We start from the raw sequence: 25485 nt of genomic DNA on the forward strand, positions 1-25485 counted from the left end.
ACCAACTGTCTTGTCCATGTTCTCTCACTTGAATCCTCTTCTTGAGATTTGAGTCTCAGACCTTCTGCAAGCCCCGCCTTGTTCACGCAGTGATTGACATGGCGGGAGGGGGCGGAGACGTGATCGGCTCGGAATGCATTTTCAATGTACACATTGAATTTTGCTACATTCATTGTGGGACATTGAATGAAAAATGCAATCCTAAGTGTCTTGACTGTAAGTGTTAATGCATTTAAAAAAATAGCATTTAAAAAAAATAGCATTTAAATGATAATTTTGCCACAGTTTTTGCTTGAACATGTTATACATATCTAATCATTTCTGTAATACATTTTCATTTTCATTTTGCAACTTATAAAGCATTAAAATTAGTATTCATTTTACATATTAAAACTGGTGTATGAAATGGCAAATGAAAATTATGTAATTTCATTTTCATTTTGCACCAAACGTTGCACAAATGTATTGGAAAATGTAAATGTAAATACATAAAAGCATTGCCATTTTACATATTGCATTGTCATTTTGCATATTACATTCCAAATTGAATATTGCTACCCATACGCTTCCATATTTTGGCGCCCTCTCGTGGAGAGTACAGCGCGCTTCTTGGAAGACATCAGTTCAGAAAAACAAATATAAAGCGGAGGAAAAACGCCGCATGACTTTGCAGCACTAAATACCATAATGCAAGGACCAAGAATCTATTCGATATCGGATGCAGCCCTGCTGCATTCATGCCAAGCTTACCTCGGGATGCATACTTGAGCTCTTAAAAGCCTGTGCATCCTCCTCCTCTCTAATGTCTGTACATCATATGGCAGATTCTGAGCAAGCTGTGCGTCCGCGATGCATCTGCGTCACACACTGTATTTCCCCCAGCAGCATCAGTTTCCCAGCTCCTCCTCTCCTCGCTTTGACCGCAAATTTAACTCCTCGCTCGTGCCCTAAACGTGTTGCATTCATGCGAAGGGACGCGCGCGCTTAATGAGAGGAGGGCAGCGGTGAGGCAGACAGCAGCGACATGACCGAGCTGGTGGTGCGGCCCCTTCCGTCTCCTTCAGGTGTGCAGGGTCCCGGTCCGGACACTTATAAAGGATGGCTCTTTAAATGGACAAACTACCTGAAGGGTTACCAGCGCCGGTGGTTCGTCCTGAGCAACGGCCTCCTGTCGTACTACAGGTACTGTACGCGCAGTGCGCACGAGGAGCGCGGGAGTCTCTCGGTGCGCGTGACTTTGCTGTGTCACCCTTCACACCCACGTTACATTATTTGACCTTATTTGGGATAGGAGTTTACTCAGAAGTTTTCATTAAAAGGCTCCTTGCTCGTGTTGGCACCTGTCATTTCTTAGCTATCCATGCTGCAACAATACCTCTCCTGTTTATAATTAGTAATGGGGACATCTGAAGCCTCTAGTCTAGTAGATCAAGTTTGCACCCTTCTTCAAGGGCCTTACTGAGAAACACTGTTTTAATAATGCATATAGGCTATACAGTGCATTTATGTTAATAGAACACTGAAGATACTTCTGTTTTCGAAATATATCATCAGCATAACAATTTGAGTGAAAAACAAACATCAGTTTGTATGAAGTCTATATGAAGTAGTTAAATGCTCAGTGTCATACATTTGCCTTGATTTCATTAGAGACCTTTGGGACACTCTGTTTCTCTGCAATAATAATGCATGAGTTTAATTTGTTTTGGATGTTCTATTTGAAATATTATTAAGGATATTACTCTTACGTGATAATTGCTTTTGTACCCTTCAGAGGCCTTTCCATCTCTGCAGCTATAAATTGTTAGCTTGCTATACTGCATTGTGGATTTAGTATGGATTTGATATTAATGATGCTCTGATTCAGCACTCTTGGACTCAGAAATCCTGCAGTCATTTTATTGTGGCCTTCATGTTGTATTTGACCGGCATTATTCAGTGGTCAGTGCTGAGATCTAGCGAGGAGGGTACCAATAAAAAGTAAATAAATATAGAATGCTAGGTAATTGAAAATTAGATGAAAATAGCTGAAATTTGAGTAAATACAGTCAAATCAAATGTTAAGAAAAAATTCACACACTAATGATATATTCACTTAGAACAATAAAACAGTGAAATTATGTAAAATCATTTTCTACCATAATCACTATAGTAAATTCAATCAAAAAAATATTTTTTGCCCAATAATTACTTACTATACTTTAGTCACTTGTATTAATAAATGATAATAAATTACTTTGTAATTATTCACAATAACACATTCACTCTTAATAATAGAATAATACAAATAAATTAATTTACACAATAATTACTTGCAATAATAAAGTCTCTCATAATAAAATAAAATATCTTTACACCATAATTACTCATTCACAAATTCTCTCATTATAATAAAATAAAAATATTCTTTACAGCATTATTTATCGCAATAAAAGGCCTAAATTCACTCATAGTAATAAAAGAATAAAAGTAAACTTTTTATAGCATAATCATATAATAATAAATTCATGAAAATTCATATTTACTCAATTATTTAAAATAATAATGTAGCAAAATAATAAAAATAAATTATTATTTTACACAATAATTACAGTAGTTCACTCATAATGATAATATAATAAAAGTACATAATTTTTACAGCATATATGACCCTTCGTAAAGACCCACCCCCTTAGTTACTGTTGTTAGGTCCGACAAGCCTCATGTTCTCACACAGAGAAAAATACATTGAGCGAAGAGAAAACTGACAACACACCAGGGGCGATTCTAGGATTTTTTCAACTGGGGGGCACAAGAGGGGCCACGATTAATACAGAGGGGCCAATCTGGTGTTGTTTGAACTGTATATCCAAATCATTTCAAGAGTTCAGTAACCTTTAAAATCAGTAATAAACAGTAATACCCTATTATATTTTAATAGCAGTTATTCACTGCTAACAATCAAATACAATTTGTATTAACTTTTCCCTTTACAAAAGTGAAAGAAAAACTTTAATAAATAAAAGAAACCAATGTATGAACAGTGTACAACTCACAAATAATAATAATAATAGAATTTATTTATAATAGCCTTATATAATATATATATAATAGCCTTATTTATATAAATGCAGAATAACATTAATAATTCATAGAAATAAATACACAATTAATGAACTAATATAAATTTAATATAATAAATTGTTTTTGTTTATTATCCACATCCCATTCAATTTGCATAGCAGCAGTTGCAGTAAATTTGCATTGATGAATAAACAAAATCTACTTATGTCAAGGCTAATTAATCTTGAGCATATTGATTTAAAAATATCATATATCCATACTTTGTTAGATAGCTACTTGTTCAAAAAGGTAGCTTTAGTTTAACATGTAAAATATGTGGATCCTATAGAAACAGTCCAGTGTTATAATTAGTCCAGTGTTATTTTAGTATTAGTTATTTATTTTGCTATTTAATCATGCATTAAATATTTATGTATGATATTTGCGGACATATGATGAACATATGATAAAGCCAGGTGCTAAAAAATTTTTTCATTTTGATTACACACAAGATGAAAAAAGAGGTTCAGAGGGATTTCAGCATATTTATATATGTATATATTTTCGGCATATTTTTTTATTTTTATTAAAATGTCTCATTAATCAGGCCAGTAATGATTTATTAACAAATCCCTCTGGAGATATCTTCAGAATACAGAATATAAGTGTATAACTGGAGAGTTTGGTGCTGCTACATAGGCTAAGATGTTTGTACTGAAGAATGACAAAAAACTCATTTTGAGAAAACAGCATTTAAAGATTTGTAATGTAAAAGCTAATTATTTTTTTTAGTGGAAACAACTATTTAGAGACACAATATCTTGTCAAATCCTTAGCAATCAACAATACAAAGCAACTAAAACACATCAAAACCTATAACTCAGCATTTATGGCCTTCAACTAAACAGAAAAACAGTCAAAACACTGTGGAATTGTCAGAGCATGTCACGTGATGCGTCTGAACGAATCACGTTGTCGGAAATTGGCATCAGCCAATGAGATTCACTTTTATTATTAAATGCCCCATTGTACTTTCACAATTGGTTGCTGATGAAAAGGAAATGACCATATTTGGATCCGAGAACATTGTACGGGAGAGAGAGCTAGAGAGAGAGCTTTCCAGGGTGCAGACAGCAATCGCGGAGCACCATGGTGATTTAGAACGCCAACTGAATTTATGAGAAATCTACAGACGCAAATAGACTAAAGGTGTAGTAAAATAAAGACCTATATGTGTATTTTGGACTTTTTTTCACGACAAGTCTGAAAGAAGACATGTTATTGAAGACAAACAGTCCCAAATCTCAAAATTGACCAGTAAAAAAAACGATGTTTTTGCTTGTGTCTCACCCATAGACTGTAAAAAAAGTCTCAAGTGTGGAGCGTTAGATAAACATCATACGATTTGTTTCGTCACCTCACTTAAGTGATAAAAGTCGCTAATCGACTGCATGATTCAATAATGACTTTATTAGAATTGCAATTATACTTTTTTTAAACCATTGCTTTAAATTGCGTTGTTGCCTATATCGGCGCGTTCGGCCGAAAAATAAGTAAATCGTAACACAGTAAACCCCTTTTACATTCAGCATCAGAGGAGCATAGTAAATATAATGATTAGCATCTTGGTCTGCTCTAGGAGATAACATCGTCATCGAACCTGGTCTGTCTAACACCGAAAGACGTAAACGTTAGTACCAAACACTTCTTGCACTGCAACAACTCGCTTATCGAAAAACATAAGCTATATAAAATAGATCAACTTACCATGTGCTTTTTTTCATTGGAAAACAGCAGCTCGCTATTCTTGGTCCTCGTTGAGAAGCATCGCAACGCAATCATGAGTTATTTACTAAACTGAAAGATTGTGATTTGAATTTGTGAGTGACAGAGAAGTAGAAGGGTGGGGGCACACTGGGGGGCCAATCAGTTTTCAGGAGGGGCCAGTGCCCCCATGGCCCCTCCCCTGGCTAGCCACTGCAACACACTAGGGGTGTAACGATTCACTCGTTTACTCGATGCATCGATTACAAACCCTGTCGATTCATATGCATCGATCTTGAAACATGATTTTTGAATCGTGAATCACCGATCTTGGACAGTAATCCATTCAAAATGCTAAGAATCGAATGAATCTCGATTTCTATAGCGATTCAATGCTTTCAAAATGTATACACTTTAAATTACTACACGCACAAATTAATGGAGACCTTGAAGAGTGTTCGTGAATCGTGCCTCTTATCTGTCCTTCACGCGCTCCACTGTTTACCGACTGAGACTGTCACAGGATTGCGCTCGCGCTCCGTTCGTCTCTGACGCAGCTGGCGTGTGATCTATAGGACTCGTGGCCAGTAATGCTAACGTGAAGTAGTTTTACTTTTCTGTAGTTTGTCAATGGCTCTCTTTATCTTACCGACGGAGTTACCGGAGCCGTCGACAGCTATTGCATGGACGGAGCAGAAATGTAAGTGTCTAAATCATACGCACAGTTCCATTGAATGATAAATGTTTTTAAACAATGCGGATGAACCGAATATACGAAGAAAACTTTTAAAATTAACCACAGCATTAACAACGACCTTGAAATAAGAGCGCGAGATTTATCTGATAATCAGATGCATGAAAGTAGCGTTTGTTTCATTAGCAAACAGACATCTGGCACGTTGTCTCTCAGTATCATTCGCTGATGGAGAGGAAAAGTTAAATAGAGATGAAGACGTTTTCACACTGAAAGAGAAGCGATCTCGCTCTCATAGACGTGCCAGGCTATATCTGCAGCTAAACTGAATAAAAGCAGAATGAACTGATGAAACTAAAAAAAAAACACAAACAATTTATGAATGATGCAGTGCTAATTGACATTTATTACAGTACAGAAACTATAAAGTATATTTTCTACCTTATTCTGTGCAGAAAATTTAAATAATTGCTAATTAAATGTAGCCTAGTATATAAAACAATCATAAAATTGCCATTAGGAAAAAAATATATATATTACAAATGATTGATTATTGTCCAGCAGTATATTTGATTTATTACAGCTAATTAAAAGTAATTAAAAAAGAAGATAATTCCTTGTAAAAAAAATTAATAAATAATAATAATAATAATAATTATTATTATTATTATTATATAGGCTACATACATAAAATGATTGTATTTGACATTTCTGTCACTTCTGAAATTATGGCTACGCCCCTGGTGTGACAAAATGTTGGCTTATACATAATACTCTTTAAGCTCTTTTTTAAAAACTTGGCTTACATACATTTTTACGTATGCCATGTCGCATCATTAAACTAGCATTTAACAACAGACAAAAGGTTTTTTTTTTTCTAACCTATGGTTCTCTAACCATAAATGCTACTGTAATTTGCCCCCTGACTAAGCATTTAAATAATTTAGTAGAAGCATTTAAATAATCCCGTGAATGCACTTAAAGAATGCAGAATCGAATCGTTATAATCGAATCGAATTTAATTGTGAATCGAATCGAATTGAATCGTTCTAAATTTGCAAAAATCGTTCTTGAATCGAATCGAAAACCTATGAATCGGAATCGAATCGCTGCCTTGCCAAAGATTCACAGCCCTACAACACACCGATAAACAAGACAGAGGTATGAAACAAAGTCTCAGCTTTCAAATTTTGTAATTTTTTGAGAAATTCAAAAAATAAATAGTGTTTTGTGGCTCTTTAGGGGTAATATGTCGTAACAGATCACTGTAGAGCCACAGTTCAAGCGGCACGAGAACCAATAATCTCTTCCTCTTTACTAGTTATAGCACGAAATAAACATGAATGAACACCGGATGGTATCTTGTTTCAACCACTGAAAGACATCAATATACACCACTTCTCAAGTTCAAGTCCACCGACATTCAACTCTCCAAAAATGTCAGATTTGGAGTTATGATTGGTCAGATCGTCTGTCAATCAAACACCCGATGCAGGGTCAGTTACTCTCAATAGTAAATTCACTCATAAAAAATGATCTTAAGTACAATAATTACTCTCAATTATAAACTTACTCACAAGTATTTGCACAGAGAATGGGTATTAACTATAAACAAGACTTCTAGTAGATTTTGAGCATCTCCAAATGGCCAGTTAATCATCTGGCTGATAAATCAGACTATCACTAGCATATAGCCGTGTTTGTGATGCTGTGGATCTGTGACTTTCAGCTAGCTGCTTCTTAAACCCGTGTCGGTGTGTTTGTGTATATGTGAATTTGTCTTTAGGACTCAAGCAGAAATGGCACACACCTGCCGAGGCACGATTACCTTGGCGACGGTGCACATAGAGGTGGGCGACACCTGTCACTTTGTGCTGACGAGTGGGGGGCGGAGCTACCATCTGAAGGCATATTCAGAGGGCGAGTGTCAGCGCTGGGTTTCTGCTCTGCAGCAGGCCAAAGCATACGCCACTCAAATGATGCCCCATTCAGGTGAGTGACGGGTCACAGTGCCAATCAAAAGCTTCCCAGAATGCAGTTGGTGTGCAGAGCTGTAATTATGGGGAGTTACTTTGAATGAACATATGATAGATTTGTTTAAAATGTTTGTTCACTAGATATTTCCCATCATTTTCAGGTTTGAAAACTTTACTATCGTTTACAGTAAAATGTGTAAAAGGGTCCTTATAAAGAATGAGAAGAGGTGTCAATGTGTTTGTTATTAAGTAATCTGTCTTGATATTCAGGATTTAATAATACATTTATCTCAACTGTATACATTATTTTATATATATATATATATATATAAATAAAGAACAAAAAGATCCTTTCTATAAAGAAAAGGGAAAAAGCATTGCATTGTTTAAGAAAATGCCACTACGGGGTAGCATTTTTCATGCTTTCTCTTTTATAACATGCAATTATATGCAAAGTAATTATTATTTCATCATAAACATTATGCATAAAATGTGTTTATCTTTTGTGTTACATTTAATAAACACATTTCATTGTTTATCTACCAATATTTGAAAATAAATAATGCAATGCATTTTTATTATTTCACTTTTCAGGATTTTGTCCTGGTAGCTTAAAAAAACACCCAGCTAAAATATATCAACATATGTGATATTTTAATTGTACAAATCATTTTACAGTGTTTCCGGCTCCTCCTGCATTATTGCACTTACATGAGTCTCTTTTCTTGTTCAGTTTGATGCCAAACATGATTAATTTGCATACTGCATACCTTCTCATTGGGATGATATCATGTGCTGCTGAATGGAGTGACGAGCATATTATAAGCTCCGCCCACTGTGCAGTCTGGAGAATGTGAGGGAAAGAGAGAGAGGGAGGAGGAAAACAGGAGCGAGAGGGATGGGAGGGAAGCTGGGAAGGTGACTGAGGAGACGCTACATTTTAACATCATCTTCACTAAATAAACATTGTTCGCTTTGTATTTATCAATGATTTGATCCTGTGGAGAAAAGGTAAGGAACATTATGAATACTTATGTTTGATTGCCATTTATGCAAAAGCATTTGTCTTTGTGGGAAAAAAATTCAGTTCATAGATGCTTTTAGCCTGTATTATATTTTAGTATGATATGGATTTGATTGAATAGTCCGTTTTACATACCAAATCAGCTTTCATTTCAGCTTTGATTTCAAAGTTCTGTGAGCAGTAGCTATTTATAGCTCAGTTATGAGTGGGAATGAGTGAATTACTATAGATTCTCTGAAGCACATTGTGGTTACTCTATTAATCCATTCACATTTCATAGAACTTGTTTATATTTGTATGTGGTCACTTACTCTTTTATGGGCCAAATACCTTTAGTGCTTACAGCTTACTCTCAGGATATGAATTAGGAACCATTGTTGGATAATATGTTACATGTTTAATAACAATATGCTACATTTGAACATTTTCTGTAGTAAGTGTGAGTGATGATTGCTTGTGTTCAGTTGTCAGGGTGTTTCTAGGTTGTTGCTAGCAAATTCTTGGTATCAAAGGGGTCTCTTTCATTGAGTGTGGTCTGTAAGTTGTGTTGTAAGTGTGAGAAACACGACTCGGTGCAGAGCAGAATATCTGTGGATTGTCAGACAGTCAGTGAACTTAACCATCGCTTGTTTTCGAGATCCTTCCAGTCTTTTATGTTTGTCTCCACACATCGAATCTTCCTTGTTCTGCGATCTGCTGTTAGTTCAGGTGTGGTTATTCAGAGATGAGTCACTCGTGTATCTCCAGCAGGTCAGAGGAAGGTTTGAGCGAGCATCTCTTGTTCTCTCTGTTTTAGTCGCACCTTCAGGACCCGCTCTGTCTGTTTCTGTGATGATGTTGGCAGGAGGCACAGGCACACAATGGCTGTATGTGGGTCATCAGACTGGAGGAGTTCTCATTCTCTCCTCTTTGATTCTGCTCTCTAGAGATCCACGCTAATCCACTTTCCACCGATTGTTTTCTCGGCAAGCAGAAAATTGCAGTCTTTTGCTTGGATTAGGTTGAAGACGCTTTAGCTTAGATAGAGTTTGGGTAGAAAGATTGAAACTGGCATTTCTGTGATCATGTAATCTTTGCAGCTGATGAGTTCGGCTTGAATTGAACCTCATTGTAAAAATAAATCTTACTTGCAAAAAGTTCTTCTAACCAATGTAAAAAAAAGTAGTAAAAGTAGTATATATATATTTTACATATATATACATATACACACACACACAGGAGTCAGTGTATTATTTTGTGTGAACTCAATAATACTCTAATAATGTTTCTAGCAAAAATAATTTAGTTGACCTTACTTGGATACTCATGCTTTTGATTAAAGTAAGTACATATTATGTTGCAAAAGCAGGCATCATTTTATTATAATGAATGGACTTTCTCTTATTCAATATTAACAAATATCCAGAACCAATTTTTAGTTACTGGTTTATTTTTGTTTTCTGATCGACAAAATAAATAATAATAGGACAATATAAAATGAAGTAATTAATCCTAAATAATAGTAATGCTACATAATAATTCATATTACAATGAAAAACTTTTATATACATTCATTTATGTGCTTTTTTTAGCTGCCACAATAAATAATCATAATACTACAATGAAAAACAAAAAAGAAAATATTATTATTATTATTATTATTATCATGTAGTAATAAATTATGAAAAGTTGTTATGTAAATGGTTGCAAGTTTGTGTCTGTTTTAGGGGCTATGTCTAACTGTTGAGCTTTTATTAATACATTATTATTGAAGTACTATCAATTATCATTTATTATTAATTATGCAAACAATGTTGAAGTGTTTTATGATTTTGTCATTTGCTAACCTAGGCTGCATTTATTTGATCTATTTGATTAAAAATACAGTAAAAACAGTAATGAGAATTATTAGTGCAATCTAACATTTAAATTGTAATATATTTTAAAATGTAATTTATTCCTGCGATGTTAAAGCTGAATTTTCAGCATCAGTCCTCCAGTCTTCAGTGTCACATGATCCTTCAGAAATCATGCTGATATACTGATTTGCTGCTCAAGAAACATTTCTTATTATTATCAAAGGTGAAAATGGTTGTGCTGCTTCATATTTGTGTTGGAACTGTGATGTGTCTTTTTCAGATATAACATATTTCACACATGACACAGATGATCTGATCAGTGCAGCAGGTCATTTAAAGGGCACTCTTCTTCCCTTTTATCTCCAGTCTCTGATACAGCACTACAGACTGACTACAGAGTTTCAGTTAATAGTGTGCCAGCATGTGGCCTGCTCGTCTCCTCGTGTAGCCACCTCAGGCTCATACAAGCAAGTGCTTCCAAAAATGTCTTTAAGCAAACAAGATTGAATTTACAGCATGTTCTCGTCTATTTTCCAGTGAGTGATGGTCATGTTGTGTGAGAGAGCAGGCAAAGCGAAATGCATTAGCCCATGTAGTTTTTTTGTTTGTTTTTTCATTCTCCTTATAGCTGCTAAAAATAGCCATCCGCCCAGTTATGTGAGACCTTGTTTCCATGGTAGCGGTGTTCATTCACAGAAATCGTGTTTTTTTGAATGGGTTGCTGCTAGTTATTATGACGCGTCTCTTTCACGTCACTTACTGCCCACATTCAATTGTGATGTCCTTCAGCTCTATAATGACATCTGGATCTGTTTGAGCATGTTCTCTCTCTCTCTCTCTTTCTCCGATGGCCATCAGCTCCCATTACAGCTTCTGTCCATCTCTGTGGTCATATTTCAGCATCTATTTAAAGCCTGGCTGAAAAATCTCCTTGTAATTGAAAAGACATCCACAAAAGGAGAGTTTTAGTTCTCAGATGTCACGTCAGACTCCTCCAGCACTGTGTGCGTTTGTGCTATTTATAGTGGTATTTGAGTTCAGCCTGCAGCGCTGCGGTAAATTTGTCAGCTGCAGAACATCACAACACATAATAACTTCACTTATTTGAAGGAATGTGCCATTCTTTTGATTACCACAGGCATTGATTGAATTCCCCATCAGTTTGACAAATAATGCACATACAGAACTTTGCTTACATTGGAAGTCTGTAGCAAGGCTGTCAAACTTTTGAATGCCAAGGACCCTCAAATATGACGATCCCTTTGCAGCTACTCTATATTTGTGATAAAAAAAAATATTATTATTATTAAAACCTGAAACATTAGGCCTATTCTAAAGTGAAAATATTGGGAACCCATTAGTAATTAATAAAGAATTATCAGATAATTTTGCAGGACTTACAGAATTCTAAAGTGAACCTATTAGTAAATAATAAACTACATCATTTTGACAAAAAAGAAAAACCTATAAAAGTAATCATACATTTTGTAAAATACAAAACTTATCTTTGTAGAAGATTTCTTAATAGAGCATATTTTATTCCATTTTAACATGTATACTGCCCACATTTTAACTAATTTAACAAACATTTCATAATCAAAAGTTAAACATTTAGAAGCAAACAAAATCCATATTTCATTTCCATTATAGGCTAATAAGTGGGCTGTAACAAAGTTGCTACTGTAGTACTTGAACAGGCCTATTATAATTTTACTGGAGTAATATTTTATTGTGGTATCTGTACTTATACTCAAGTACTTGATTTGTGGGACACAGCCTGATTATTATAATGATTTTTTGCGTATAACTGTTCAGTAGTAGTTATTTCATAGTTATTTTTCTTGAACCTTAACTAGTAGATAATTAATAGTAGTTCTTCAGGAGCTATCACAGAATATATTAGTTACTGATTAGCTAACTGTTACTTGAATGACCGAACCTAATGATGCCATGCTCAGAGAAGAGAAGTGGTCCAAGAACTGAGCTTACTATACGTACTTATGTATATCTTCTCATTTGGCGTCTATCTCTCCATTTCACTTTTCTGCAGATGACTCTGGAGATGAGGGTCCACTAGCCCAGCCGGACCGTGCTCTGATCCAAGGGGCGCTCAAGACTCTGGCCAGCAAGCTTGAAGACCTCAGCACCTGCAACGAGCTGATCGGGAAGCACGGCGCGGCCCTCCAGCGCTCCCTCAGTGAACTGGAGGACCTGCGGGCACCCAGCGACGGCGCAGATAAACTGAAGTCCGTTAACGAGCGAGCCACTCTCCTCCGCATCACTTCCAATGCTATGATCAATGTGAGTTTCAGTGGCTTACTTATAGTTGACTCCGCTAATTAAAACGGACATTTTAGCATAAAAATGCATGTTTTATCTTTAAAAATGGCTGAACCTGTAACAGAAAATGAATGATGAATGTGAATGATTGGGCTTTTTTTTTTGGATCAGGCCTGCCAGGACTTTGTGGATCTAGCGGAGGCACACAGCCGGCGGTGGCAGCGCGCTCTGCAGTATGAGCGGGAACAGCGCCACCACCTGGAGGAGACTATCGAGCAGCTAGCCAAACAACACAACAGTCTGGAGAGAGCCTGGAGAGAATCGCCCAGCACACACGATAGTGAGGCTCTTTGATTGTTTCGTTTTTTTGTCTGTGGAGCACAAAATGCGATGTTTTGCTGAATGTCCAAACTGCTATGTTCTCTACACTGAGTGTGAAGAAAAAACTGAAGCTGTCATGCTTTAAAAAAGAAAAAAAGTACCATAAAAAAACCTTAAAAGTTGTTATTTTGACTCATGTAAACTATATTACAAGAATTATACAATATTTTTAAAGTACACTAGGGCTGTTGTTTTTTTATTTTATTTTATTTTTAAGAAAATAATAGTTTTATACACCAAGCATGCATTAAATCGATCAAAATGACAGAAAATATATTATTAATAATAAACCAATTTTTTTCCCAAATAAATTCTATTTATCAAAGAAACCTGAAAAGAATTATTATGTTTCCACAAAAATGTAAAGACAGTACAACTGTTTTCAACCCTGATGATAATCAGAAATGTTTATTGAGCAGCCATTCAGCATATTAAAATGATTTCAGATTTTTGTGTAATGATGCTGAAAATTCAGCTTTACATCACAGGAATAGTTACATTTTAGATGATAATAAAAAAGAAACAGTTATTTTAAATTGTAGTAACATTTCACAATATCACTGCCTTTAGTGTATTTTTGATCAAATAAATTGAATAAACTGGTGAGCACAAGAGACTTCCTGAAAACATGAACAAATCAAACTCTTCAACTCTAGTGTGATTGTTTCTTTCCCTTTGTTATCCAAATGTATTAAGTAAAATTTAAATTTGAATGTATGAATTATTTTACTTTGAGAATTATATTAGTTTTACTGGCTTTGCAATGCAAGCACAATAACACATTATATAAATCCATGAAAATAGTTTTTTGCTTTCTGTATGTTATTACAGGCTAGGCTTAAAATGTAACACCCAGTTTTATACAGAAACAGGTTTCTGATAATGCTGACCCATCATTAAATCCAGACTTTCCGTGTGTTGATCTTCAGAAGGTGCAGAGGGGACACTGGAGGGAGAATCCAGTGAAGAGAATGAAGACATAGAGTTCTTTGATGCCATGGAAGATTCTCCCGCCTTCATCACATTGCCTGCAGAAGATCACTCACAACACAGGTTTACATGTAGAAAGATCATGTCTGACAACAAGTGGCTTTTAGTGACAGTTTCAGACAACACATATACTTACAAGAGCTTGATAAAGTAACACGCTTTTGTCATTATGTGCATATGTAAAATTCTTTTTAATTTTTTTTTTAGATATTTCTCTTAACAACAATCAATGTGCTGAGATTGCTGCACAATTATTTGAATAATTTTTAGGTCTCATTGATTTTGGATGTACCTTCCCTTAAGTGGTGCTTAAAAGCTAAATGAATTGTGGGTTTCATGTAAGTTATATGGTCTCTTCCTGTAAAAGTGGGCAATTCTTGACCAAAACAAGTGGACGCTAAGTGGAATGATGTTCTTGTAAATATTGCACACAACAAATTGTTTTTCAGTATCTATACAGTGTTTATCTACTCTATGCCTGAATAATGAATGATCTTCCCCTAGTGTGGCTTGTGAGTACATTACATATTTACAGTAAGAAGCAATTTGATATTTCAGCCCTCACTTGTGTTTCTGTTTGCGTGTGTGTGTGTGTGTGTGTGTGTGTGTGTATGTCTTAGACACTTGAGCAGTAATCAGAACGTAACCAGTGGAAGTTTATCCAGAAATTGGAGCCAGGATGACAATGTGAGTTTGGGCTGTTTATTCATAACATCGAAACAGAACCACACATGCCAAATAATGTTAATATTGATTCTGTTTATATTTGCTCACTGTACTGTTTTCTCTGTGTGTACAGGACAGGTCTGGTAGCTACTTGCGCAGGGGCAGACGCTGTCGTATCCCAGATAAGCCCAACTACTCCCTGAACCTGTGGAGCATCATGAAAAATTGCATTGGAAAGGAGCTCTCTAAAATCCCCATGCCTGTAAGAGGAGCCTCAGAATTTGTGCTATATAGTACTGAGCTGTGGGAGATAATGCCCAATGATTATAATTAAAGAAACAGTTCAACCAAAAAATAAGATTTGCTTAAAATGTACTCATCCTCAGACCATCAAAGATGTAGATGAGTTTGTTTCTTCATGGGAACAAATTTGGAGAAATGCAAAATGCATTCCATCACTTGCTCATCAATGGATCATTTGCAGTGAATGGGTGCCATCAGAATGAGAGTCCAAACAGCTGATACAAACATCACAATGATCCACACCACTCCAGTCCATCAGTTAACATTGTGTGTAGTGAAAAGCCGTGTGTTTGTCATGAGCAAATCCAACAAGATATTTTTAACTTCAGATCATTGCTTCTGGCTAAAAACTGAGTCCTGTATTCACAACATTGCTTTCTCTCATCTGAACCAGGAGAGAAATATGCACAGGTCAAGCAAGTTTGAACAGTCCAAAACAGTTCTAATATGTGGGTGGATTTTAATGTGAGAGACAACAGAGGATGGCTTTTTTCATTGGAGGAAGGGTTATTATGGATTATGGACTGGTATTTTGGACAGAAGTAAGAGTTTTTATGTTGAAACAGCTTATTTATAGATTTTGATAACCACACAGCCTTTGCTTCACATGACATTAACTGATGGACTGCAGACGTGTGGATTATTGTGGATTATTGTGATGTTTTTAATCAGCTGTTTGGACTCTTATTCTGACGGCAGCCATTCACTGCGGAGGATCCATTGGCAAGCAAATGATGTAATGCTAAATTTCTCCAAATCTGTTCTGATAAAAAAATTTAAAAAACTAACAAACAATCTACATCTGGGTTGGCCTGGGTACATTTTCAGCACATTTTCATTTTTGGGTGAACCTTGAAATTCTCAGAATCTTGGTTATCTGAATCTTGACATATATCCGTGTGTCTGAATCCTCACTTCCAGGTGAACTTCAACGAGCCGTTATCGATGCTGCAGCGCTTGACAGAGGATCTTGAATACAGCGAGCTCCTGGACCGGGCGGCACGCTGTGACTCCTCTCTGGAGCAGATGTGTCTGGTGGCCGCCTTCTCCATCTCGTCTTATTCAACCACCGTCCACCGCACAGGGAAACCCTTCAACCCCCTGCTGGGAGAGACCTATGAGCTGGACCGCGTGGAGGAGTACGGATACCGTTCCATCTGTGAACAGGTCAAATATGCATATATAAAATAATATATATGTAACATATATTACTTACCTATTTATAGTTGCATAAAATGTTGTCAGTGATTGTTTGACACCTCTCTCTCAGATAAGTCACCACCCTCCGGCCGCGGCCCACCATGTGATATCACAGCGAGGCTGGACCCTGTGGCAGGAGATCACCATCGACAGCAAATTTCGTGGCAAATACATCTCCATCATGCCGCTAGGTGATGCATCATGAGCTATGAGTCACCTTTATAGAGCACATTCACATCATTATTATATTACCTCATGATTTCTGACCAGCGTTTTAATGCATAAATTCAGAAAATGTCTAAAAATGTTTTTTGAAAACTCATAGGCTAGTATTAAAAACAACATTAGTTACCTGTAGTGTCTGTATAGATGTGCTGCTTTCAGGTAAACGTTACTTCAAAGGACAATTTCATTTGTGAAATAGTTTCTGTTTTTATAGAACTTTTTGTACTGATGTTTATTGCAGATCTTCCTGCAGCTTTGAGATCATTTTAGAGCGAATCAACCTTGTTTGCGTTTATTTCCATGTACGTTTCTCTTTCTCCTGCCGTTGTTTGCTGACAGTGCCTCTCTTTGCTCTCTGCAGGCAACATTCATCTGAAGTTCCACTCCAGTGGGAATCATTATGTGTGGAGTAAGGTGACCTCCACTGTGCACAATATAATCGTGGGCAAACTATGGATAGATCAAGTATGTGCCTGGTGTCATTCTCTTTTCTCTTAGCTCTTAGCTGTTCATATTATGCATTTCCTTCTAAATTTATGGCACAAAAGGATTTTTTTTTTCTGTTTAATAAATGTGTATGGGGAGAGGTGCAGACAGACTACAAAGTGACACACACACACACAAAATATATATAAAGGTGTCATTAAAATAATAAAAAGGCTCATGCTCTGTATACCAGAGTAAGTGTTCCTGTAGCTCAATTGGTAGAGCACTGCGCATCAAGCGCAAGGTTGGGGGTTTGATTCCCCGGGAACACATGAAATGTAAAAATTGATAGCCTGAATACAGTGCGCAAGTCGCTTTGGATAAAAGCGTCTGCTAAATGCATAAATTTAATTTTTAATTTAATTAAAATTTAGTTATTTTATTATCATTATATTTATGAATATTTTGAATTAGCTTTTATTTTATATTTTAGTTACCATTTTAATTTCAGTTTAAGTTTCATAGTGTATTTTTATTTCTGTTTATTTTTTTTTGTTTTTGTTTTTTTTTTCAGTTCAATTTAAATTTATTTCAATGTAAACTTATTTCAGTTAGTTGCCACGGCAACATTATTATTATTTTTATTTTAAGTTTAACTTTTTCATGTTATATTTTATTTGATTTGATTTCAGCATCATTTCAATTAATGAATGAATAAATTAATGAATAAATTCCAAGTCTTTTGAAGCTGTATGCTAAATATATTTGAGAAACTGGTTGAAATTGAAATCATTATTTACTAAAATCTTTATTGTGGTACTCGAATAAAAACATTTGATGTGTTAGATCAAGTATGTTAAGTATCAAATCTTACATCAGATTTGACAGAAGGAAAAAAGTAATATGGGTTTGCAGCAACATGAAGGTGATTAAATGAAGACAGAATTTTCATTTTTGAGTAAACTATGGTTTGAGTCCTCGTGTTGAGGCATTACTCATCTTCAGCACTTCATCTGTTTGAGAAAAGTCACCACTGACAGGAAACAATTATTACAGCTCTGGATTGAATCAGTGGGGAATGCAGTTAAAGTGAATTGACCATCAAGGCATGAAATCAAAACAGATCATATTAACTTCCTTAATAAATGTTCATTTCATGTCACTTAACTCTAATCCAAACACCTGCTCTTCATCACTGCAGCTCTGTCATTATTATTAATGCATGACTCTTTGACCTGATGCAGTCTGGGGACATTATAATCATGAACCACAGGAACAAGGACAAATGCCACCTCAAGTTCTCCCCATACAGCTATTTCTCCAGGGATGTTCCGCGCAAGGTCAGTCTGTGTATCAATCACCTTCATTCAGTCCTCCAGCATGTGAAATGTGAGGCTGTGTGCTGCTGCCCTCTGCTGGGTGATTAGTGTAACCTGAGGAGTGAGTGCTGTGTGTCCTCCCGTCCACAGGTAACAGGCGTTGTGATGGATGCTGAAGCCTGCACCCACTACATTCTCTCTGGAACGTGGGATGATAAAATGGAAAGTGCAAAGATCATAGAAAGCAGCCACAGCTCTGGTGGATCTGAAGGCAAACAGAAAACTGTCTATCAGACTCTACCTCCAAAACTAATGTGGAAGAAATACCCTCTGCCGTAAGAGTCAGTCTGTCTGTCTGTCTGTCTGTCTATCTATCTATCTATCTTTTTGTATCATATTCTTATTATTTATATAAGGCTCGACATTGTGACAATTTTAATCACATATGCTCAAAATATATTTGGGATCTTTTGTGCTGTGAAAATGGCTCACTGCGCTGCATTCACATTCATACAAAATATCTACTCTCTTTTTTTTCTCCTGTAATTCCAGTGAGAATGCAGAGAACATGCATTACTTCTCTTCTTTGGCTTTGACTCTGAATGAGCCGGAGGATGGTGTTGCCCCTACAGACAGCCGCTTACGGCCCGACCAACGGCTGATGGAGGCAGGCTTGTGGGATGAAGCTAATACTGAGAAACAGCGTCTGGAGGAGCGTCAGAGACTGGAAAGGAGGAAGAGAGAGGCGCAGGCCAACCTCGCACTAGAAGAGGGTAAGACAGCCTCACACACTCATTGTTTCATATACATAGTAGGCAGTATACAGTACAAACAGCAGGAGAACATCTCACTGAAAATGTTTTGTGCTGGTTTTGACAGGTAAGGAGGCCGAGAGCTACCAGCCCTTGTGGTTTGAGAAAAGGACTGATACAGAGACGGGTGAGAGCAGCTGCGTGTATAAAGGAGGCTACTGGGAGGCCAAAGACAGACAGGACTGGAGTCAGTGCCCTGTCATCTTTTGAAGCCTATCTTCCATACAAGGACCAGCTGGCCATTCCAAGTCATCCTGTATTAGAAAAAGCTGCTTTCTACTTTCTAATGTTTCCCGTTCCAAGGAGTTTCGAAGATGTGGAATATGCCGATTCCAAGGCAGCCATATGTGTTCATATATGCATCTTAATTTGGTGTGCATTCATGGGAGCGTTGAGACACCTGTATTGTAGCAGGCATAATTCACACTGTATGGAAAACCGTTCTAAGCACAATAGATGGAGGCACTTTATAAATGTGACAGTGACAGACGATGATCTGGGGAATGTAACACTTAACCAGGGAAAAGAGTCTTCCTCAAAGCTGATTTATACCCTGATTTTTAACAGTTTCAGTTCAACCGTATGATATCCATGAGAACAGACATTCCAAGCACATGCTACTTTTGAAGTATGAATACCGGATGCCCTCAAGACTGTGTTCCTGCATTGAGCTGTAGTGTAGATGAAGTGTTGTGTAGTTTCAATAGTGCAAACATGCTCCATAAACAACCTAGATAGAGTCCGGATCAGTATATTGATGTTGCTTCTACAAAATAACAATTACCAAGGCTTAGATATTTAATGCGAGAATTTGTTTTTAGCTGCCCGTTTAGTTATTTAGCACAAGCGTAATGTAAATGTCATTGTGATGAATTACGGCTTAATGGGAATTCTTTATATAGAGTCATGGCTAAATGTTTGCAAACACACACAAAAAAAATCAAGCTATCAAGCATTTAATTATTTAAATAGATTAATTAATAATACTTGCACATTGCTCTATTATATTGCTTTTGAAATGATTATGCAAATAAAGCATGCACTTCAACAGATATGCTCATATATTTGTTTAACATTCACAGGCATCAGTTCACATTTTAGGGTGTTTTTTGCAAACCTTTGGCCTTGACTATATTGTTAATAACTAGCATTTTGTGGTAGCAATACTTTCTAATTTCCAGTATTAGCTGCTAATGTAGTACTCCTGTAAGTAACAAGACAATGAAGAGAAGAACGCATTTGTGATGGCTTCTCGTCTTTGCATTTAATACGAATGAGCATCACTGGCGCGCGGGCTACTATGAGACGCGTGCGATGACGTCATCAAGCTGGTAGGCTATGCCAAGCGAAAATAATCAATTTATAAATGCACAAAACACTCTTTCTTTTTAAACATAAAGTACAATAAAACATTTAAACCATATTTAAAACAATTTGAAAATTAGCATCACACTAAAGAAATGTACAAACAAAAACTGCCTGTACTTACTATTATACTCTCCCCTACAGGATAAGATGTCGTCCCGACATCTACCAATGCCCTTCTCAATCGAGCTCAATCAATAATGCTTTCTGTTAAACAAATTTATTTCATTTCTCTTTTTTTTTACACACTCATACCACAGTGATATTTCACATAATTTTTTTCACATTCTTCAATGGAATTATAACAATTACAATGGCACCAAGACCATTTTTATATTTCTTTTTTTTTTTAGTCCATATAAATCAATTGGTGAATGTCATATATTCACAAGAATCTCAAAGTTCAGCAACAATAGTCCATTTGGTGGGATTGTTGTTAGGAACGAACAAAAAAAAAAAAAAAAAAAGAATATCTCACTAAACAAAAACAGTCCATTTAAAACAGGGATCACCAATCTAAAGCTTAGAAAAGCTTAACGTGGCTGTGTTCAGAGCCCTAAAATGGTCCATGTTCCCTAAATCGAACAGCAATATCTGCTTTGCTGTTCACTTGAGATCACTATTGATTGTCCATTGTTATTATTATGTTTCCCAGCTCTTCAGTGTGCATATTAGAGAGGCAGTTCATAGCTTATCAAATGTTCCAGTATGTGTGACCACATATCAACAGTCCATATCGTTTGCACCCCAAAGGTAATTGGTAGTATAACCAAAACAGTAGGTCACTTAAAGATATGGTAGATCAAAGTTAGTAGCAAAAAGGTGGGGCTTGGTGATAATAAAAGGGTATTGTTGACCAAGTGTTTGGGACTCTGAAATCCTGATAATAGTCACCACTCATGCTCTGCACATTGCGACATACTGGTGTCCCAAAGGTGTCGTAAGTGAACTTTTTTGGGGGCTGTCGCATTCTCGTTGTTAACTTGGAACTGTTTTGCTCCCCTGAGTCCATGTTTCTCTTTTCTTGTATTGCAGGTGCTCCTCTCTCGACTAACTCTATTTCTTCAGACTCAATAGTTGATCTGATCTCTTGAGCCTCCTGTCTGTCTCTCGTGTCGCTGACTTGTCTCTCTTCTCTAGGCTCAGTTTCCAATTCATCTTGGGTTAACTGTGGATGTTGTTCACGAGCTAGTTCATGGTTACCTACTGATGATTCAGGAAAGTCTGACTCCCTTGATAACACATCTCTATTTGTCCCATGTTGTCCATCAGTCCTTTTGTCTCTTTGTTGGCATTCCACTCTGAAGCTGTACTCATCTTCCTCACTTTCACTGTTGGCCTCTGGTACATACTCTCTGTTCCTTCCAAGCTGACCCCTCTTTTCTTTTGCTGGTTAGGTGTGGCTTGCTTTTCCTCTGCAATGGCTGGCGGTAAATAATCACATGGTAGAAGTAGATTTCTGTGTAAGACTCTTGACCTTCCTTTTCCCTGCTCAGGTTTCACCTCGTAAATAGGGACATCCTCCATGGCTTGACGGATTACAACGTGAACTTCGTCCTCCCAGTAGTTCTTTAGCTTTCCAGGAACCCCCGTGGGGTGAGATTTTTCACCAAGACTCGGCTTCCAGTGTACAGGTCAGCACATCTTACTTTGTAGTCGTAGTTCCGCTTGTTCCTTTCAGCAGACTTTTCTGCATGGTCCCGTGCGATCTCATAAGCCTCTTGCATTCCCTTTGTCCAGCGTTCTACATACTCTCGCTGATTAGTGGTGCCGCGGTCCTGGTCAAGTCCGAACAAAGCATCAATGGTGAGTCTTGGGGACCGACCAAACAACAGGTAAAATGGCGAGAAACCGGTAACCTCACATTTCGTGCAGTTGTATGCGAAGACTAGTTTGTTAAGTGCCTCCTTCAAATTGGATTTCCCTTTCTCCGTCAGAGTCTTGAGCATCTGTAGTATCGTTCGATTGATCCTTTCCACCTGGCCATTTCCTTTGGGATGGTAAGGGGTTGTTCTTGATGCTGTTATACCACTGTACTTCCTTAGTTGGTCAAACAACTGGTTCTCAAATTCTCCACCTTGGTCGTGGTGTATCCTCGAAGGGAATCCGAACTTGAGGGCAAAATCATTGAGCAGTCGGTCAGCCACCGTTTTGCCTGATTTTGATGTGGTAACATAGGCTTGAACAAATCGAGTAAAGTGATCGATGACGACAAGAATGTACTCATATCCTCTTTTGCACTTATCCAGATGGAGAAAATCAATCGAGACCAGCTCAAACGGGTAAGTTGTCTTGATGCTCTTTAGCAGTGCTCGTATCTCCCTAGATGTTTTTTTTGCTTAATGCATGGACACGCCCTTAGGACATAATGCTCAACTTCCTTTTGCATCTGTGGGCAGAAAAAACGGTCTCTAATAAGGCTTGTTGTCCTATCCAGCCCTTGGTGGCCCATCTTATCGTGTAGTTCCCGCAGGATGATGTGCTTGAACTTGGCCGGTAACACAAGCTGAGTTCGCTGTGACGTTTTACGGTACAGTATGCCATGTTCATCTGTAACTTGTCCCATTCTCGGATTAAACCTCTGAACTTTGGTTTGACTGCCCGCCACTGCTTTGAACCTGGCCGCGACCCAGACTGTAAGTGCTCGACGATCACCTTGATGTCCTTCTCGTCACTCTGTGCCTGTCGAATCTCCTCTTTTGACAATGACGTTGGTGATACTTCATCTGTGTCTCTCCCTGCCATTACATCCTCGCATCTGACAGTCATGTTGGGACCCAGCTCATCCTGGATTTCACCAGATTGTATCATTGCTCTGATGCAACTTGATGGAAACTCCTCTGTGTACTCTTCCATCACAGTCTCTACATCCAACGGTATCCTAGACAACGTGTCTGCATCCACATTCTCTCTTCCTGGCCGGTAGCGAATTGTGAAGTGGAAATCCGCTAACTCACCGACCCATCGGCACCCGGTTGCATTGAGTTGAAGAGTACATAGGTCAAGGGATTATTATCGCTGTACACAGTGAAAGTTGGGGCGTAATACAAATAGTCCCTGAATTTTTCAGTTACAGCCCACTTTAGGGCGAGAAATTCCAACTTCCCACTGTGAAGGTGGTAGTTCTTCTCGACCGCTGTCAATGTCCTGGACCCGTAAGCAATCACCCTCAACTTTCCACCTTGCCGTTGGTATAGAACAGCCCCCAGGCCTTGATTTGATGCATCCATATGCAGGATGAATGGTTCAGAGAACTCTGGAAACCCTAACACAGGTGGTCTGACCAAACACTCAATCAATTTCTCCAAGACTTCTTGGTGGTCCGTTGTCCATTCAATTTGCTGGTTTGATGGCACCACAGAACCTTTCTTGCTCCTTTCTGGCCTTTTCTTTGCCTTTGCTGGACTTTCCCCATCATTGACTTTGCCCTTCAAAAGGTTATACAGCGGACTGGCAGTTCTTGAAAAATCCTTTATGTACCGACGGTAGTAGCTGAGCAAGCCCAAGATCTTACGTAGCTCACCTACAGTGCTTGGTCGCTTGTCCTTCAAAGCGGTTACAGCAGCCATGTCGGCTGGGTCCATGCAACTACCCTCTGCAGACACAATTCTGCCCAGGTATCTCACTTCGTTCTTGAACATGTCACATTTCCGTGGCTTTAATTTAATCCCATGGGTACATAATTGCCTCAGTACTCTCCTCACTGCCTCCACTTGGTCATCGAATGACTTTGTGAAGACCAAGACATCGTCCAGATATGGCACACAGATCTCGTCTCTCATTCCCTCCAAACATTTCTCCATGAACCGCTGGAACGCTGCTGGAGCATTCATAAGGCCAAAAGGAATGCGAATCCATTCATATAACCCCCAGGGAGTTGTGAATGCTGTTAGTGGCCTGCTCTCTGGGGTCATGAAGCCTTGGTGATATGCTTTCCCTTGGTCGAGCAGAGAGAACCAAGAATTGCCTCCCAGGCCATCTAAGACATCCTGCACTCGAGGAATCGGCTGGCGGTCTGGTACTGTCTTTTCCGATTCAGGTCCCTGTAATCTATACACAGTCTGAGGCTGCCATCCTTTTTCCGGACACACACAATTGGCGAATAATAAGAGGAGTTGGACTTCTCTACCCACCCTTGAGCTATTAAGTCCTGTAGGTAGTCTTTCATCTCCTGGTACAAGGGCCTTGGAACTGAATTGTATGTCCAAGCTACTGGTGTACTGTAATTCAAGGAGAGACTCATTTGAAGTCCCTTTGCACAACCAATGTCGTCGTCGGATTTTGAGAAAACCTGGCACTCCTCCCTTAACATCTGCTTTACTTGTTGTTGTTGCCGTGCAGTTATATGGCTCAAGTCAACTGGTGGGTCCCACAGGTTGTCTTCCTCTGTTTCCCTTGGTGTCTCCTCATCCATAATCTGAGTCACAGATCCTGATCCCCTTGGAGATATCATCATCACAGGTAAAACTGATCTAACTGGTTGCACTATGCCCAGCTCCACTCTACCTCCTAGGATAATATCGTGATCGGTCTTGTTCTGCATGCTCAGAGTGACTGAAGGGCGGCCACCTTTTTTCACCTCCAGCAGAGTGTCAAACAGTTCTAGGCCCTCAGGGTGTTGAGGGTTGACGCATGGCTCAAACAGCAACACACTGTCTTGTCTCACATGTGGCATTTTTATCTTGCACTGTATTTGCATGATTGTGTGCCTTGGTATGTTCACAGATCCCTTGCCCGTACTCACCGTATACTCGCCAAGATCATCAGCTGTCACCAGATTGATGAAGGTATGCACTTTGCCTCTTTTCAGGTTGGGAAAGGCGCTTACAACAGTTTGATACAACTGCCTGTTAGTCTCTTTGTCCGAATTGTCCATATCTTTTTGTTTCATCACTTGCTCGATTACATTAAATCCAATTATAGGTTTAGGGAGTTGCTGACCTTTTTGAACAAGCATAGGAATGACTAATTCTTTCACTCTTTCAGCAGGGGAGGCCAACCTGAACGTCACCTCAACCCATCCTCCGTACGGCATGTCAGTACCATTGGCTGCCACAAGATGTAGGCGTTTGGGTGTTTCTGTGGCTTCAGAAATATCCCTCAGTCTAACTTCCGGTATTTAGCTATCTTTCCACTGTTCATCAATAATACACACCTGGGTCCCATAAAGCTTCTGTCTC

General features: G+C 38.0%; 2 protein-coding genes across 2 annotated transcripts in view; one reads left to right on the plus strand and one right to left on the minus strand.

Annotated features, from left to right (window-relative positions):
* Nucleotides 1-25485, minus strand: part of LOC132132339 (fish-egg lectin-like) — a 173187-nt gene that overhangs the window by 145695 nt on the left and 2007 nt on the right. The window lies entirely within an intron of this gene.
* On the plus strand, nucleotides 639-20128 carry LOC132132150 (oxysterol-binding protein 2-like). Its single transcript, XM_059544445.1, has 14 exons — nucleotides 639-1182; nucleotides 7287-7492; nucleotides 12389-12639; nucleotides 12790-12958; nucleotides 13929-14052; nucleotides 14610-14676; nucleotides 14789-14917; nucleotides 15880-16125; nucleotides 16229-16349; nucleotides 16745-16848; nucleotides 18054-18149; nucleotides 18279-18463; nucleotides 18681-18901; nucleotides 19008-20128. Exons 1-14 carry the CDS (start codon nucleotides 1025-1027, stop codon nucleotides 19148-19150), a joined length of 2220 nt encoding a protein of 739 aa, XP_059400428.1. The 5' UTR covers nucleotides 639-1024; the 3' UTR covers nucleotides 19151-20128.

The sequence above is a fragment of the Carassius carassius genome, chromosome 49 (genome assembly GCF_963082965.1).
Source record: "Carassius carassius chromosome 49, fCarCar2.1, whole genome shotgun sequence".
In the NCBI taxonomy this organism is placed as follows: Eukaryota; Metazoa; Chordata; class Actinopteri; order Cypriniformes; family Cyprinidae; genus Carassius; species Carassius carassius.

What these genes read in the sequence shown, in the direction of transcription:
- LOC132132150 (XM_059544445.1), top strand. Translation starts at nt 1,025, where the DNA reads ATGACCGAGCTGGTGGTGCGGCCCCTTCCGTCTCCTTCAGGTGTGCAG. An exon ending in GCAAACTATGGATAGATCAA is followed by an intron (nt 16,849 to 18,053) that starts GTATGTGCCTGG and finishes GACCTGATGCAG; the next exon opens with TCTGGGGACATTATAATCAT. An exon ending in TGGAAGAAATACCCTCTGCC is followed by an intron (nt 18,464 to 18,680) that starts GTAAGAGTCAGT and finishes CTGTAATTCCAG; the next exon opens with TGAGAATGCAGAGAACATGC.